The sequence below is a fragment of the Barbatula barbatula genome (genome assembly GCF_947034865.1).
Source record: "Barbatula barbatula genome assembly, chromosome: 12".
Classification (NCBI taxonomy): Eukaryota; Metazoa; Chordata; class Actinopteri; order Cypriniformes; family Nemacheilidae; genus Barbatula; species Barbatula barbatula.
In genome coordinates this window covers 2,421,308-2,440,514 of record NC_136775.1, presented here as the reverse complement: position 1 = coordinate 2,440,514, position 19,207 = coordinate 2,421,308, and the positions used below count along the sequence as shown (strand labels likewise).

General features: G+C 37.5%; 1 protein-coding gene and 1 long non-coding RNA gene across 2 annotated transcripts in view; one reads left to right on the top strand and one right to left on the bottom strand.

The window, feature by feature from the left end:
• Positions 1-14,881, bottom strand: part of csmd3a (CUB and Sushi multiple domains 3a) — a gene marked incomplete at its 5' end in the record, with an annotated part of 185,252 nt that extends 170,371 nt beyond the window's left edge. Inside the window, 3 exons of the mRNA XM_079468986.1 lie at positions 5,468-5,580; positions 14,536-14,758; positions 14,851-14,881. Coding sequence (XP_079325112.1) covers positions 5,468-5,580; positions 14,536-14,758; positions 14,851-14,881 — 367 coding nt within the window. The remainder of the gene's footprint in view (positions 1-5,467; positions 5,581-14,535; positions 14,759-14,850) is intronic.
• A 356-nt stretch (positions 14,882-15,237) lies between these two features.
• Positions 15,238-18,889, top strand: LOC306901110. The gene is made up of 4 exons (XR_013787363.1): positions 15,238-17,457; positions 17,552-17,677; positions 17,791-17,866; positions 18,241-18,889. It is a non-coding gene; the product is annotated as an uncharacterized lncRNA (long non-coding RNA).
• Positions 18,890-19,207: the final 318 nt, after the last annotated feature.

The window sequence follows — 19,207 nt, the reverse complement described above, 5'->3', positions numbered from 1 at the left end:
TTTTTTCACAGAGACCTTGTAATTGCACAGATGTCCAATTATGACAAATATAGCAGGTTGCTTTAACGACACGGATTTCCCACAGTACCAAATCTATACTTGACACAGGACAGCTTAAATTCCCCATACAAAACACACTTAGCATATATCAAGTTTATCCATTACGTGTATACTTATTATACAAGTCTGGGTCATATTTTCTTTAACCTTGCATAGTTTAGTTCCTGGTTTATGTAGAGGACGTGTCACACAACCTGTCAATGTTAGACTATTAATAATACCGCCATGAATATTTAGTCAACAACCGACACATGAACTTGCAGCAACATAGCGCAGAGGGTTAATGTCGAGAAGCCTGTTTATTTTGCTCTCCGATTTCTTCTGTTGTGTTGCGGCTTATCTTGAAATAAAAGTTATATACATAACACACACTCATGGCAAGTTTTAAGAAAAGTCCTAAAACGGAAACACTGGAAGAAAGTTTCTTTCCGGCTGACATCACCAGTCCCTTCATAGTATTCCTCTTCATTCTGAACTCTCCTGAAACATCACATCGGCTTCATCTGTCTAACACACAAAGCTTATTTTCTAAGATGTTATTTGTTAATTCTACCTGTATTTACACAAGGATCACAGCAGCGGACTGTCACACCATCTGATGAAGCACGCTGGGACAGCGCTTCCCTTCGATTACTTAACATGACAATTTATACCACGAACATCGACATAAACACAGCATGACACCTGTCATAAGAACATATGGAGGATTACACGTCCAACATCTGCCATAAATGACTTGGTTTCGTCAAAATCAATGTGGTTGGGTGATCTGCACCGGCCGCGAATCAACAAGCGAGATGTAATATCTAAAGATTATTCTAAAGAAATCTGAATGTTAACCCGCTCCGCTGTGTCATTTCATCTTATTTAGAGTACGTGTCTGCTGGAAAACAAGATGCAAAAACAGAATTGCAGATTAAGAGGATACACACGGAAATGGACTACTTCATGTAACACATACAGAATATCGTTCAAACACCGTTCCAACCAGAAACAATAATTAATATTAACTTAAACCCCAAAATTAAGAAAATAAAAACTTCAATTGAAATAAAACAATAGACGGGTAAATATTATCTGGATTAAACTGAATTACAATGTTGCTTTAGCAATAAACTGAAAATAGTTAAAATGGCACAAAAAATATGAACTGGAAATAAATACAAACTAAACGTAAATAAAAATATTAAACCTAAGTTGAAAACACACCAAAATGCTTAAAATGTAACTTTTTAGATATAATAAACATATTTAATGAAATCTATTCACAAAAAAGATACATTAATGTTCTTTAATATACAATTCATGTATAATAAAAAATATAAGTTACACTTTAAATAATTTATTACAAAATAACAAAATAAGAGCTGCACATTCCAGCATTAAAGGCCTTTGGCTGTAAGTGAGATCCCGCTTGTTTAAAATAATAAAACACCTGAGGGCTCGAGTCATATTGAAGGTGAAATAAACAGTTGCGATAGATGATCACACACAGAGAGGTCCTGACACTGACTCTTATGAGGAGAAATAGAGCTATTTTAAACCACTTGTGGTTGCCAGAGATGTTCATCACGGCTCCCAAAGTGTCCATGAAAAGACCACCAGAAACACTACGGTATAATGACACTTTTATTTGTAATATTCGGGGAAAAATGGAACGCAGATTACGTCTTTCCTGAATCTGAAACCTTTCTTGTCAAACCATTGTACACGATGATAAACCAGCTCTATTTGTCACATTTTGTCACAAACTATTTGTCACATTTACCAAAACATGGGCTTACAAAATAAACATGTTTAGCCTATTAAAATGACATGAATTGATAAAGTCGATAAAGTCAATGTGAAAGATCATTCGTAAAAGATTTCTTTGCTCAGTTTTATTGCTCGGGATATTTGATAGAGTTTTCAATTGAGTTTCAATTTAGTCTCAGATGTTTCTCCTTAAATGACATGAGAAAAATATAAACAAATGGGAGTGTTATTTTTAAAACAAATGAAGAGAACATCAGTCAATATCATGTAATATCAGTCCGACTTAATTTCATTAAATACAACAAAAACGTTCAGCAATGTGACAATTCTCATGCTTGAATTAGAAATGAAATTACAGAGATATTTAACAGATTTATTATCCCTCTAAATATGACCAAAACAAAGAAAGACTAACAGCCTTTTTCGTACACATAAAAACACGAAATGATATCATTTTATAATGAGAAAACGAGAGAAAATTGGCTTGGTCTTTTTACATTCTATCACTCTTTTATCTTTCTATTAATCAATCTATTTTCAGGTCAAATATGATATATCACAACTGTGACCTGAAGGGCTTAGAGTACATTGAGAAAGGCGTTGAAGTAATGGCCACAGACTGATCCCTGGAGATGAGCTATTTATCCCTCCATACGTCTAATGACTCCACCGCCCTTGAAGATGATGGAAGTTTGTCAGAGAGCGATGCGGCACCGAGCGCAGTCTCCATGCATTCAGAATTACTGAGCTTTCCGTGGCGTACTAGCAATCCTAAAACACAAACCGTCGCTGAAGCCTCCACACGCAGATCCGGTGGGTCAACAGGCGAGCGACCAGCCTTCCAGAGACATTAAGAAAGCAACGATTGCCATTCCTGCTACCGTCCTGAAAATGCTTCTGAATCGACGGTCTTCCTAACATCCAGATCACCGCGGAGGGGTGCGGCTAATGCACATCGTGATGACCGGACATTAGCATGTCGATGGTGACATGTGGTATTTCCAAAGTCATTGGCATTCTGAAGGGCACACGCTGTGTCGCAGAACAAAAAGGTTGAAGATTCTCTGTACTTTAAACCGAGATGATGACTTGTAGCGGATGGCGATAGAGACATTAATCAAAGCGTACGTACCGACTGTCAAACATGCTTTTGGTTGTTGCGACGTGAGGGCAAACTGACAGCAGGCAAAATGAGATTTGGTCTCCCCGTGTGTTCTTCTTGCACGATGTCTATCTCTCCCATAAACTGTGAATTTCTAACAGAATAAAACGCAGTTTGTACGCAGACCAAACGCTTGTTAGTGGTGCTGGCTGAGGCCTATACTTACGCTGGGGATTTAAACAAACCTCCAAACCCACACTGTTTACACCAGACAGGAATAATACTTCAGACTGACTGGATTGTTGGAGAGAGGTGTGGTATTACTGCTTTAAGCCATCAGAACTTTAACCGCTGAACTGTTTTACCGAGCTACAAAATCCTTGAGACGGAGAAACTCGATGAATATCACAGCCCACGTACGCACAGCTCTTCAGAAGTGACAAGCGTTTAGTGTGGACAGAATACAGGTGGATAACCATAGCAACATATGAAAAAGGAACAGCGATACGTGATATTTATATAAGTGATATTTCACTTAAAAATGATAATTCAGTTATCATTTCCTCACCCTCTTGTCACTTGAAACATGAATGACTTTATTTCTTCCGAAAAACACAAAAGAAGATATTTGGAAGAATGTTTGACACCAAACAACGGCTGTGCCCATTGACTTGCATTGGTCTTGTGTCTATACAATAGAAGTGAATGAGTACCGCCATTGTTCGGTTATCAACATTCTTCAAAACATAAGTAGGGATATAACGATTCACTCAGATAATGATGCGATGTGAGTGAATCCCTGCTGTTCAAAACATGTACAGTTTATTTTACGGTGCGTTCAAATTTCAAGTTCGATTATTTTGGTTCTTTTGGTCCGGACCAAAAATAAAATGCATGTAGTCCCGGTTCACTTATTGTTCAGACTGACATTTTAACAGCGAACCTAAAGATATGGAAAAACAATTGTACATGCTCAGTGTATGCCTGCGCATATGAGGATATTATTAGCAAGACGGTAACTCGCGAAGACCTCATGAAGTGTTTAAAAGCAGTCAAAATGGCGACAGGACTTCCTCCTTTACATGCACAAGCACATATGATATCTAAAATCTTTTATATTACCAAATCACGTGATTTTTTTTATTGTTATCTCTTCCAGTTTTGCACTTTTATACATTTATGTTTTAAAACCGTTAGTTTTGTTTCCAAAGCTTCAGTACATAATGACGCTTTCATCCGTCTTACGAATGTACTGCAAATGCTCTTAAGAACGCTGAAGACGAACAGAAATGAGACATACAGCTCTGTGCTTGGAGCACGTCAGTCACTTGCGTCAGAAAAGTGAGTGAAACGCACACACAAGCACATGTTTCTACCAAAAAATACGTCATTAATAGCGGTTCACTTCCACGATTTGGTACGATTGCGTTCATATCAGCAGCGAACTGTACTGGAGTTCACATGAGCCGTGCCCCAGACTCAGGTACACCTCAGCGGTGCGCACACGGGTTCAGAAGACACGTTCACATCATCCATAGCAACCGAACTCTGACCTTAATCGAACCCGATTGCCCACCACTAACAGAACAATCGCACCGGAGTTCGTTTTAATCGACCCAAACATGGCATATATGAACACACCCTAAAGGTCTCAAACGACTTGAATCATCACATAATATAAACTTTATTTTTACCCAGCTCGCGGTGAATCGCTACATCCCTATATATAAAACATTTCACTTTTCAGTGACCCTAAACTTTTAAACATCAGTGTGAGTGTCCTCAAACTCTTCATTTACAGTACATCTATTAAACTATAAAGATGACAAGAAAGGACACAAAGTAATTGTAAATTCAATGGCAATCTCATGCCCCCAAGAGTGTAATACCCTGCAGGATTAATATTCCAAAACCCATAAAGATCTAAAGGACATTAAACACAAAAGCACGAGGCCGGAACCGTGGCTTTGAATAATTTACACTGCAGAGAAGCAGCAGATGGACTAACATGCTGTGGTCCGGTCAGGTGGACTGAGTGATGGAATGATGGACACCGTTTGAGAAATGACGGTCGCTGACAGTGCGACCCAGACACCTGCGAACGGAACCAATCGACATCCAGACTCGCACATCATCTGCTTCCTAACTAAAGATTCCCTTATGGGGAGTTATTTACAGAGACTCGAGTGATTTAAAGTTTGTTTGCTGATCTGAGAGGCACAGACAAACCCTGTTTGTTTTTTCTAAAAGGGGCATGTCACGGAAAACCAAACCCTGGCGACCTAGCCAGTGATTTAAAATTTATCACTCTTTGCCTATTCAAGTACACACAACATGAGAAATAATACAATAAAAGGAATAAATACTTCGCTTTGTCCTATTCTATCTTTCCGCCCACTGCCTGCTGTCAAAGCACACACATGCACACACACACACACTTAAGTGATAAGCATTTTTTAATTGACTGCAACAGTGCATGATTTTTCACCTTCAAACATAAAACACTTTGTAAACAGCAGATAAAATGAAAGGTTGAGTAATGTGTCTCACCTTCATAATATATTTTAAATCCGTGAGCGCTTACAGCAAAGTCACTGGTGAGACGCAGAGAAAAGATGGACCCAGTACTTGTGACCGGCGCTGGCAGCTGGAATCCTGTTATCCTGTGTGACAAAAGAGAAAATGTTCGTGAAAGATTCCCATGCAAATAAACACGTATTTTAATCTTTAAACCTTTTTTGTTTTGCACGGGCCATTTTAGATTTAGCTAAATAAACATCTATGAAACGCCATCAAAATGTTTTAAAACTATGAAGAAATGAGCAATGCCTAAAAACGATTTGGATAATATTTGTTACGCAAATAATGACTGTACATCAGTTTAATTTATAATGTGGCAATCATCTTTTTTATGATTTTCTATTATTGCAATCAAGTTTCAACGACTGTGTCAATAAAAATGTTTGATATGAAATAAGAAACGTCCCAAAACATCTTCCGTTTATCTTCCAATCAAGCTGTAATTTCACAGATTATATAAAATGGTTTTAATGTAGCAGCTAATAGCTATGAAATTATCCTTAACAAGACAAAAGAGTCTGTCATTTTATTCCAGAAAGGTTTACAATTTAATTTCCGACAGCATCAGTACCACAGAATGTTATCAAACGAAATTCAGTTGCAGCTCTGATGGAAAAGAGATTTGTCTGGTTTAGAAAACATATGGATAAAAAAACGTCAGAATCACAGTGATGCGTTGAAGTTTGTCAATTTTTTTTTCTAAATGTTTACAGGGACAAAAACCTAAATTCATGCAAGTTATGTCTTTACTGCTTTTAAGTGCAACGATTCTAGGGATGACTTGTTCATGTATCTTTAATATAAAAGACCCCTGTCGGCTGCGATGTCATTCCTATTCAAGTGTCCGATTGCTCTTTTGAAGTATTTTATTCATAGCTTGTTTAACAATAGTGTAGTGAGTCGTGCCTGTTATATACTGTACACTTTATCTATTCTAGGTTAACAAATATCATAAGATGAAAGAGAGAGTTTTATATTTCATAACAGCTCAATCAAATAATTGTTTGTGTATCACTAATAATAATAATAATTGTAATTTATATAGCGCCTTTCCAGGGCTCAAGGACGCTTTACAATAAACAAACAACAATAAAGGCAAAGTTGACAAAGACAGCAGACAAAACAACAGTAGATGAGAATTAGGTGAATGGGGCAGCACATATATAAAAAATAATAATAAATAAATAAAAAATAATAATAATCCTTCTTTAACAGATCAAGGAAATCCTTGAAATCAAGATAAGCAACAATGATCCCAAAAAAATTCACCAGCTGAACTGCGAGGCCTGATCAATTTTATTGAGGGAACAATATAATAACTTCATAAAATGAAATCTATACAAATATTTTATCAGTGTAATTTCCAAATAGCCACCAATGGTCCGTTTCTGCTGACCACTCAGGGTCACTCGGGAATAACATCACATTGGAGAAGCTTATTATTAACAATCTGAGAATTATTGAATTATTGTAAAGTCAGCGTAATGCAGGAGTTCAGGTTAATGATGTCCTAAGAACATCTCTCACCCGGCCAGAAGGCGATTAGAAACAATTGTACTTTCAAAACCAGCGGGATTTAAGTTATGTGAAATACATGCAAACATATTTGTGGTAAAGTAAAGTTCACTGAAAGTGCAAAGTAATCTCAAGTAGTCCATTCAAAGACCAAGATGAGGCACAATGTGCGCAGAAATGTGAAAAGCACACCGGACTGGACTTTATCAATCTGGCTATGCGAACCCATAAGAAAGAAAAATCACAAATGAACTTTTTATATCATGAGTATTTCTCCTAGACATTAATGAGAAATGTACAGCAAAGAGACACTTCGCTTTGAGTGTCTCAGATATTTCTCCAGGGAAAAATAGGCGGAATTATCACATACGTCTTTAGTGACAGAAGAGATGTCAACAATTGAGTCATGAGATGTTAATCAATCCGATCTCAGATTTCTCAAGTCTGATATTAAATATCATTATTATCTCAATATGAACTCAAACATTTCTCAAATATACCCAAATCTTGGGTACTTCTATCTACATTTATTTGGCACGTCCATTATCCATACTGAACAATAACCATGTCTTTCAGGAGAAACATCTGAGACTCCGTCGACACGAAAACGAAACACGACTGAAAACTCAAATCTCCTGACTTATGAAAGAGCAACATCTGAGCGATAAAGTTTTCATTTGGTCCAAATAATCTTCAAGCCATCTCAAGAAACATACTTGGGAAAGCGCGATATACCTGCCATTATTTGGCAATTGAAAAGTAAAGCTTTTGATCCTGCGGACACGCAGCCAGCGCATCTGAGGGATTCATTACCGCATCTGTGCAACGACCAAACGCCGGAGAAAAGACCTGAATTATCCCAAACAGAGCACAATTATTCTCCGTCTTATTGGTTTTTCTTGGCTGTGAGTCCATTTTCGCATACACTGCAAAAACACAACAGCTGCCTTTTCAATAATGCATCATTGGTTTCTTACCCAAGCTTTGTTTTTACATGACCCTTACATGCAAATGCAATCAATGACAACGGCGGTAACCATGACAACGCATAATTGCAAGCAGCTCCAGAAAACAATGACATAACGCATACATGTTGTCCAAAAGGACCATTCAGTACATCTACAGATACACAGCACTATAAACACGTATGCATAAAAAATCTGTTAAGAAACCGGTTCATATAAACGTCTTTGTTATATGATAGAAAGAGTTGATTGATTTGAAAACCCTTAAAGCGACAGATCATCAAAGTGTTCATCATTTACTCATCATCGTGTCATTCCAAAACTTTTTCACTTTCTAAACACGAAAGAAGATATTTTGAAGAACACCGATAACTAAATAACACCGGCCCTTTCGTTGATTTACATTACATTGCACTAAACCACCTAGACATCAAAATATTTCTTATAATTCTTTTTCGTTCCATAGAGAGTGATGTACACGTTTCAAGGGTGAATAACTGATGACAGAATTTGCATCTGTGCATAAACCATCCTTTTAAAATCAGCACTAGGATTTTATTAATAGCCAAAAGTCTGACTCGGTCGCTTTCCCCAGCATCTGGTTGCCATGGCAACATCAGCTCTGATTATTTGTTATTATATAATAGCACGTAAGATGCAATATCAGCACGGCTGTAAATAAGAGGCCACAGGTACATCCAGCACATCAGTTCTGTAAACAAATCACATAACTTACATTTCAGACTCAAATTCGACCATATTCCCTTTTCACAAATCAGAAACTGTGACAGTCACACACACTGACAATTTCCTTCCCACACCGAAACCTGTGGAGACAGACCTGATAACCTTTCTTAACTCTCTAAAATTGGAAGCTCTTCGGGCATGAAAAATGATTGAGCACTGATTGAAGACCTGAACAACACAAGAGAATCCAGGCAAGGGTTTTGGTCAAGTTTAACTCACCTTGTGCCGGTTTCTGATGGATGGAATGATGTAGATCTGCATCTGACGTGAAGAGGGAGTATTTGTGCGGTACTAATTCAGACTCTTCCCCTTTAATTACTTCATGTCAAAGCAGTGTCAAATGTTATCAGCACCTTAACAAGAATTATTTCATCCCAAAATTACAATTCTGACAGACTCATGTCATTGCAAAACTAAATGCTTTTATTTTATTCTGAAGTTAACCGGGACAGTTAATTGTCTATTAAAATTATTAAATTATAATTCATTTGTTATAAAATAATAATTTTAAAACAACAATAATAGAGAGGAGAGAGGAGAGGAGAGGATATTGGCTGGTATTCTTTTCATTATTTTATTAAAAAAAGAATCGTTCTCTATGAAAAAATGATAAAAAATGATAATTCATATGTTAACAATAGCAATAGTAATACAATTAATTAGTTCATAATTTATTCAATTTAATTATTTAATAAATAATACATATAAATCAACATTTGACATTTAAACTCTAAACGGGACAGGTTCCACCATCCGGGTTTTAAGTATGACACGAGGGAGAGCAAACGATGACACAAGTTTCATTTCTGGATGAACCCATCCTTTAAGAAAAGTATTATGACCTCCGTGAACATTTACATCAATCTGCTGCAAACGGCTTCAGCAGCGGCAGACTCGCGCCGTTGACGTGTCATCTATCACGCCCGATGCCGCTGCCCACAGAGACTCCCGCTCCTTCTTCCAGACTTGTAAAACGAATTATGCGTACAAGATGACACTGTACATCAAGCCAAGCTGACCAATTTCCTACTCGGAGCGCAAAACATCATAATTGCGAAATTGAAATGACTGGGCAGACACTATTTAAGAGAAGCAAGACAGGCCAATTACTCAAACGCACCGTGCTCGCGTCTGACCGGCCCGCGCTATCCAATTAGCCCGGCGTTCTCTGAAGGTTGAGTAAATAACCGTGTTTGGATCGGCCTTGCATACACACGGAGTGACGCCTCACTAATCAGACTTCGTTAGAAAGCTTTGCCTTGATCCTGACATGTTTTGGCCGTTTGCCGTTAATCTGAATCTGACTGCCGTATCTCTGAAGAGGGCAGGTGAGAAAGAAAAATGTCTTTCAGATTTGCTTTCGCAATCTCACAAAACGCTCCACGAAAACCAAATTCATTTGTCGCGCCCGCTTCGGATTGATTCATTCATCCGCTCTGGAAAAGCATCTCTCAGGTATGTTTTACGCACGCGTGTTTTCTGCGTGTGCTGAAATACAACGTTCTGTTTGGTGGGTGAATTAATCATTCTCACTCTTATCTTGACCATGTTTTGGAGATCAGCTTTATTGAATACGTCTGCTGAAGATCTGGAGATCTGGAAACATCTGCTGCGTAAAAACATCTGCTAAACATCTTAGAAAGAGCAGCTTTAAGTCCATTCTCAATCATAAACATGTAACAGACATCTTCTAGATGTCTACATGACTTCTGACAGCAGACGTCTCCGAGACGTATTGCAGATGAACAAACTATGTATTGTAGATGCCTTGCAGATGTAAATGCAGACGTCAAATAGACGCAAGGCAGATGTATGTGTGCTATCAGGTTTTTTTTGCATGCGCATTCCAATTAATATCAATCAAAATGGCAGTTTAATAACAACTCAATAAATACAACTAACACGATAAAACAACATAAACATGATAACATAAAAAAACATGATTTTTGACTTTTGTTTTTCATTCTCACGTTGGAACCAAACTCTTCGTAAACTCTGGGCAAAAACACAATTTAATGAAATCATTTGACGCCTCTAACCTCATTCAACAAACAGGAGGTCAACTTTTAATTGTTGATCTGCCCCACAAACTTCTGTCCTCTCATGCTTCAGTTCAGGGTACTTTGAAAACAGAGCCGTGCGATGTGAAGAAACTATTTCGGGACGGCACGTTCCGAACGGAGAAATGACAAATTGCAATGTCAGGAAGCAGTTGGATAAGTACCGTGTCAAAGGCATCTGCTTGAATTGCTTTGATAAATGGATTCTTTTCCAGAACGTGTTGAAGTCGAGGGTTGCCGTAAGAAAGCGTAATATTTCCCTATTTGCTGGATGGCAAACGAGTGGTTTTGTCCTCAAATGTTGTCTGCCAGGCCTTCACAGAAAAACAATGCAGGTGAAATAGGGCGTATATTGTAATAGAGACAAATTTAATCGTGATATCGTTATATGGATAAAAACAGATTACAATCTGTAACTTCAGCTTTTCTATCGCCCTGTTTGAAACATAAAATTGCAGGTTATTCACGTTAATCTTAATAATAAACATACTTATCAGCTCAGCCTATAAAGCATTATCAGACTCCTAATATAAAGGCTACAAAGGAACCTTTTTTAATGTAAAATAACCTTTTTCTAGCTTTTAGCTTTTAGTTCTTCTGATGTTAAAAGTTCTTTATGAAAGTCTAAAATGGCATCACGCAGCTTCTTTTTAAAAAGTGAGCAAACACGCCTGACCCCAAGTTAACTTCCGGCATGTGTTATATTTTAACAATACATTTAATATTACATTTTTATTATTAATTTATACTTTGTATTAAATTAAACTATTCAACAGTTATTGATTTTTTTGAGGAGGTCTAACGGAAGTAAGTTTGGGCCACATAACGTTTGTTTATGTTGTTGCTCCCGAGTCTTCAACTAAAATTGCTTGAGGTCCAATAAACGAATCCTCCTTACCAGCTGAGGTCCGGTCAATGTAATACCTAAAAACATGACATGATGCTTTTTGGTTAAGAGCTTGTTATGTTCCATAGTGAACATTCACATGCTCGTTGTTGGGCGGTGAGTGAGTGAAAGAGGACCTGTGTAGTTCGCTCATGGTGGGCTTTGAGCTAATATATTTTACATGTCCTTACCTCAGACTGCTGCAAGTAAGTTTCTTCAAAGTGTCTATGTCTAGTTTCATAATGCCGTTTAAGGTTTCCACTTTTGACAACCGCAACAGCCTCAAATGGGCCTCGCACATCGTATCGATGTAGGAAGAATAACTGCAAATCTCGACCCATCTCGGAAAACATGGTTTTCAGCATCATTCATTTATTTATCATGTCAAAAGGCTTTGAGGTCCGGACGGATGCATCTTGCCGTCCTCATTCGGACTGGAGACCACTAGTTGGTCTATAAGATCCATTTTGCATCTTTTTTCATATAAGCTTAAGCTTTCAACATAAGTGTTGAGTAAACGGCACTCGTAAAAATATTTCAGAAGGTCATATAAGACATATTGACTTCTTGTGCAATGATGCCAACTTAAGGCTAGCACCCTTTACTATATCTCCTCTAGAGATCTTCCATCTTGTACAGACTTGAGTAAGGGATGAGTATTACCTGACAGTTTTGAAAGGCCCATAGAAACTCCGGAGAAAGTTGAAGCACGACTCATACAGCCGCAGATATAATACGGGACACAATAACTTCTCGAGGATGTGACAGATAAGTCAGAAGGACATAATGTTCTCATGCTTCAGTAATGACAGATCCAGCGTGTTCCGGGAAGCCATTCGAGTCCCGTTTCACTCTTTGGATTGTTGCGCTTTTAAGACACGAGCATCTATTACTTCAAGCTAATGAAAGCGGCCGCTCTGCTCCTCCTCCGTCTCATATCAGACTCTCCAACGGAAAATACACCAAATAAATTTTGAGAGTAATACCTGTTAAACCCAAGAAAACCGTATTACTGAAAGGCGGGCGTTAGATTAATGCTTTAATAAGTGTATAATGAACTACCGTGCCTGCAGAGAAGAAGAATAACTATTGATTTACTCACCGCTTCGATAATAAAATCTCCTTCTTATTCCGCAACATATTTGTGAAGATTTGCTGTATTCATTACACGCTCTAATTTGAAGAGTATAATGGGAAAACTTCGCAGGGTTGGTGACCAGACATTATCTGATGAATATCTCCTAAAATCTTTGAAAGAGAGAACATTTACTCATGCTTTGCACTTTGATGTCAGTTTTGGTTGAATGGAAATTGTGTCTTGGTGAGCACGGAAACACTGCGGGATGAATGCTTGGGAAGTTTTATATTGAATGTGGGAATAATGAATCAAAACTACCTCATAATAGTGACACGATTTTTAAAGGAATAGTTCACCCTAAAATCTAAATTCATTTTTTTCTTCAGCAGAACACAAAAGAAGATTGTTGGTAACCAAACAACACCGGCCTCCATTGACTTCCATTATATGAACACAAAACCACCGAGACATTTCTCAAAATATCTTTGTGTGATATTTTATAACGATAAACAAACGAAGACAGAATTTTTCTCTTTGGAGCTGAGAGAAGGTTATATCTGTATCTCCAAACTGATGAGTATGGCATCCATTTTTGGAATCCAAACGTTGTTCTGTTCAACCTCCTCAAAGTCATTTTAAATACATCAATATCAAGATGAATTACAACGTTACAAAAAAGGTGCACAACGGTGTACTGAAATTATTTTATGAGGCAATGAAGTGCGCATCCCATGAAGCATTGCAAACGGCATAATCGAATCGTAATAGACGGGACGGTATTAAACGATTGACTACATGCCATCGCTTTTAAGTATACAATACAATATATTTGACATTTACGGAAAAATCAGCATCAACAAACGTTGGGGAGCGCAGGAAGCAGCTTTATACATTATCGCTTTTTTATGGAGGAAAAATGAATTCGAGTTCTACTTCCAGAAGTCCTGCACGCCACAACGGAAATGACTTTCAGCGAGCGTTATAATGTTCGGATAGAAACGCAAAGGCCAGATTGCCATAAAACAAATACTTTCAGTCATTATAATGAGCGGAAGTGAGAATGTCTTTGGGCTCATCTGGAGAACACAGATCTGCTGCTGTTGTCGTTATAATTGTTTTAACCTTTAATAAGAGAAACGTAAGACCAGGTTAATTTTGTGCGCTTTTAAGCCTTTCAAAGCATTTTCGCTCAATTTATAAATAAGTAGCCTACTCTCGATTATCAAACGTGGCATTCGACAGAGACATTTTTGTATAGTGACTACTAACTACACTCAGTCGTCCTGAGAGAATTATACTTTACATAACTGCCCTTGTGTCATCTCTGTCACCTCATATTTATGTGTACAAGAAAGGAGATAAAGGATTAGCCGATCCCCGTGAAAAACAAACATTGTCACACACTTCCGACTCTCTTTCAAATCCAAAACTCGCCTTAAAAAACCAACATACATCCCAACGCAAACTCATGGCAATTAATAATTACATTTTAGCTAAATTTGGATGAATTCATTCAGTATCATTCGCACATCCGATCTGCTTTCATCCCATGGCTAGGTTTATGTATAAAATCTCCTCATGTGCCTCCTAAAATAGTTTCGTTTTCTTGAGTAATCGAGTTGCACATTCCCAGCAGGAGAAGTTCATAAAGAACACTGTAAATATTGAATGCAATAAGAAAATGTAGGTGCACACACACGCAAAACTGAAAGATATGATGCCACTTTTTTTTTTATTAATGCAACCCCGGCAGAACCCCTTTCACAATGCCTGTGAACACGACTTGCCTCGTTCTGAAGTTGGAAGGATGAGGATGTCCGTCGTATAAAGATAAAAAGTCATATTCTTCCTCCACAGCGAAGGATTGAAAAACTATATGGATTCTGTTCCTCTCTTCTGCTACGACAACCCACGTACAGTTCGCTCCATTGGGATATCCGTGAGGAAAACCCGGACTTTCTATGGTCCCATTTTTCCCTTTTATTGTCCCACCACATGTATAAATGAAGCCTGGAAGGAAAGAAAGAAAGAAAGAAAGAAAGAAAGAAAGAAAGAAAGAATGAAATATTAGTGCACTGTCCGAAAGCATGGAAAACACACACTGTAACCGTCTTTAAGGTTAACATCAAACATTCGCTAGTTAATTTACTCTCTTACACTATATAACACATTGTTTACTATGAAGGTTCACCCAAATATGAAAATGATCTCATGATTCAGTTCAGAGGACATGTATTAACGGACATGAAAATGATCTCATGATTCAGTTCAGAGGACATGTATTAACCCGCTGGAGGCATTCGGAGTAGGTTTATGGCGATGACCGATGTGCTTTCTTGGAGCGTTACTATTTAAAATCCCATTTTATAATAACATATATAATACAGTATATATTATATTTAAGAAAATAACATGGTGGCGTTTCAGCATTAAATTGTTTGTTTGTTCATATTTGTGTTTCATTAAAAAATACAAATGCTTAAAACTACATACACTGTAAAATATTACCGTAAAAATACGGCCAATTTTAACGGCAAAATACTGTTCTTTTAAAAAACGGTTTAATAATGTTAATTTACAGTCATTGATCTGTAAATTAATTACTCGCTAGTAAAATTAGAACATTCAACCGTAAATCTGTTTACGGAATTTAACCGCAAAGAGCTGTATAGCAAACAAAGGCAATCAGAGTTAATCTTTATTTAGTCTGGATTTACATTTAAACAGAGTAATTCAAAACATTACTGTGATAATTTACACAATCCTTTATTACAAAGTAAAATAAGTTTGCACAGTAAGAAATATACAAGTTGTACAATTTAACTTTGCCCTCAGTTAAAACAATTTCCCCATGGACAAATAATTAAAGGGATAACATAATTAAATCCCCTATTTAAAGGGTTTTTTCAGGGGTGAAACAAAATGACCCCATGTTTTACTCAACCTTAAAGTATCGATGATCCTCAGACAAATACAGTCGATGATATAGAAATAAAGTTTGGAAGAGAAAGGCTAACGGGTATGATAACTCAGAATGTATTCATAAAAAATACACCCTTTAACAGAGACATCACAGCCAGCGGTGATTTTAAGAAAGACTTGCCGAGGTGAGGCTGCGTTGGGCGGGGTGCATAAGTGAAATCGACTCACTTGTCCGAAACAGTTGGAGCAAATTTTTTAATAGACGCTATCTTTATTAAACGACAGCAGATCTGAACTTTATACACATACATTCTCGTCTAAACAACTCTCAAAACTACATTTTGTTACACAAAACAGTCATATTTTGAAGCTCTTGGCTCGATGACAACAGTAACGTTACTTGCGCAACTAACGTTAGCTAATTTACGGATGACGTTTTTACAAGTCAACGAGAACACGAGTACGCCAGGAGACGGCCATATCTTCCAAGACACTGTCAAGGTAAGTGTTTTTATTTGTATTTATCTATTATTTTATTATATTGCGCTTCGAAACTTATATATTTTGACTGAGCTGCGTGGCGCGAATTACCTAGACTGACACACAAACCAGAGAGTTCTCAAATGGCCACCACTGACGAGCATCAGAAGCGGTGCGGAAGGGGGAAACTGTTAGATAATTCAACGACACTCCTTGACTTAAAGTTGTAGTAGAAACGTTACAGATTCAATCTCAAATTGAAGCTATTTACAAGGTAGTCGATCATGGGAACTAAACCAGTCTAGTTGCTCTCCCCTCCCCCGCCGCTCGGGTTCTTACTCCGCAGCACAAGAGGCAGTGGCGGACCTGCTGAATGAATTCTAGTCAGTGTGACACCTCGCGGTTTTCGTAGCTGCATACATTTCATTTCAAGTCTCGTCTGAAGAAATTCATGGGATTCAAGTTTGATTATTAAATGAGTTTTGTGTCTCCACACACACGTTCTGTTGCAAATACGGTACAGTAGACTGGTGGTTTGCTTCGTTAAATTGGCGATAAGCGCATGCAGTACAACGTCGATATATAACATAATAATTTACTTAATAACTTCAAATAAAGTAAAAAATACAGTTTTGTGTGTGTTAGCGCAATATATTACATGTGTGGTATGCTTTTGTACGTTAGCTAGACCAAGAAGACTTGGTAAATTGCCGTAAAGTGACTATTACCTGAGGTAACGTTAAATCCCTCCAGATATAAATGAATGAAATTCAGACTTGTGCTGTTTCGTGGTGTTAAAGATAAGCAATGTTTTTTTGCAAGCTTTGTGGACACATATGTAGTACTATACCTGCATTTCTGAGACATATGCATGTTTCTCATGTCAGGTTTAATTGTGCCTGTTTGCAATAAGTAACTCACTGTTATCCGATCTGTGTCAGTGACCTTATTTGAATTAACATCTAATGTTTTTTTTGTGTCAAGTCAGGTGTAAACTCTGAAGGACCTTTTATAAGCATCTTAAATCACACATTAGAGACGGGAGGAATGAAGACTGTTCTGTCCCAGACGGATAACACAGAGAGGGCCCACCTGCTTATCAATCTTCAGCGGTCCCGTTTTCAGGAACATGAAGATGGACTTGTTTTATGCATTTTCTTTCCACTAGTAATTTATTAAAATTTCTGTATTGAAGTAATTTTTTGATGTTTTTCCATGTATTGTGTTTTCTCTACAGATTACTGCATCTTCATCTGATGTTGAGAAGACACTCATTCTACCTGCCAGTCCTCGTCTGATTATGCTCGGTTAGTGTCACCGGTAACCGGTTGTTCAAATGAAGCAATCTCAAAGGCAGTTCATTGAAATTATAATGTAAATGTTTTTTTTTTTTCATTTTAGACATTGGAGGGCAGGCAAATGTTGTAAGATGGATGCTTAGTCTAGAGGGCCGTATTATATTTGAGTGTACATCTTCCATCTGCAGTATCAGGAGGAGGCTTGTTGCACTTAAGAATTTCTTCAAAGGTACGACCTCTAAGAGTTTTCCATCCTTTCACTGTTTAGTAGTGTATATAAATTCTTCAATCAGAATGATTAACAAATGGTTATTGTATTCTGTAAAAATTTGTTGAACCTAGACGCTTAATTGGAATTAAACCAGAACGAGTCTCCAATACCTGCAGAGGAAAGGTCTCCAAGAAGACCGGCAAGGTGGTGAGTAAAAATATTCATCAGTTAATCCAAAGGTTGCCTCTCTACTGAATTGCATTCTGTTATAAAAGCAGGCCGTTTTATTAAGTAATGTACTCTGTGTTGCTGAACACACCGCGTTTTTATAATTTTGAGCTCCATTGTCTTTCTCATGGATCAGCATAGTCGTGGCTGTTACACGAAAATTCACAAGTTACACGAGCAGAGCATCATCATGCAACAAGTCTGCGTTATTTTTGGGGCAACTTGTTTGACGTGACCATCGACACACATTTCATTCATTTTAAACACCGTGGCAAGACTGTAGCTTTCCAAGAGTAGGGTTAGAGATACCTTCTATAGATACTCTGCTTAAAGTTTTTTTTCCTATCTTTCAGACTACCAGCATGTGAAGTTGGTCACAGATGGTGGAAAGTTCTTTGCCGATTCAAGGTTTAATAATACAATGTTTTCTATTGTTTAAGAAGTTAGATAATATGTCTATAGACTGTTCTTTTTGCACAGTATCTGTTTATGGAGAAATAATAATAAATTTGTATCTGTTTAAATATGTCTATAGACTGGGTTCTTTATGCACAACATATCTGTTTGGTAATTTTATGGTTCCTCTTCTCATCTTTGCCAGTCTGTTGTTTAATTTATTTAAATAAAAAGCATTCATTCAGAAACTCTGCTGCTAGTATTTTACTGAAAATATGCTATTTAATAAAACTGTAAAATGATGGTACGCAGCTGGAAACCATATTGCCAGTACTTTACCGTTAATTTACAGAAAGCCGTAAATGAGTGAAACCGTAAAATTACGGTTCGCAGCTGGAAACCCTGCTGCCAGGATTTTTCCGTTAATTTACAGAAAGCCGTAAATGAGTGAAACCGTAAAATTACGGTTCGCAGCTGGAAACCCTGCTGCCAGGATTTTACCGTTAATTTACAGAAAGCCGTAAATGAGTGAAACCGTAAAATAACGGTCCGCAGCTGGAAACCCTGCTGCCAGTATTTTACCGTCAAATTACGGCAGAATTTTTTACAGTGTACAGTACTGTGGAAAGATCTTGTTTTTATTGTTGCAAACAAAAACATTTTTGTAAGGTGTATGTGTAGCTCTTGCTTTGGTGCACCAGAATAAATAAACATAGATTTACAAACATACAAACAAGCAACGTGAGATTTTTGTATAAACAAGCATTCCTACAGCAGAAGGTGTTGCCCACACAGAGATCTGATCCATCATCGAGTCAGTCTGGGATTACATGAAGAGACAAAAAACTGAGACAACATAAATCAATAAGAACTGTGGCAACATGTCAAAGATGCTTGGAACAAACTACCTGGAAACTACTCAAT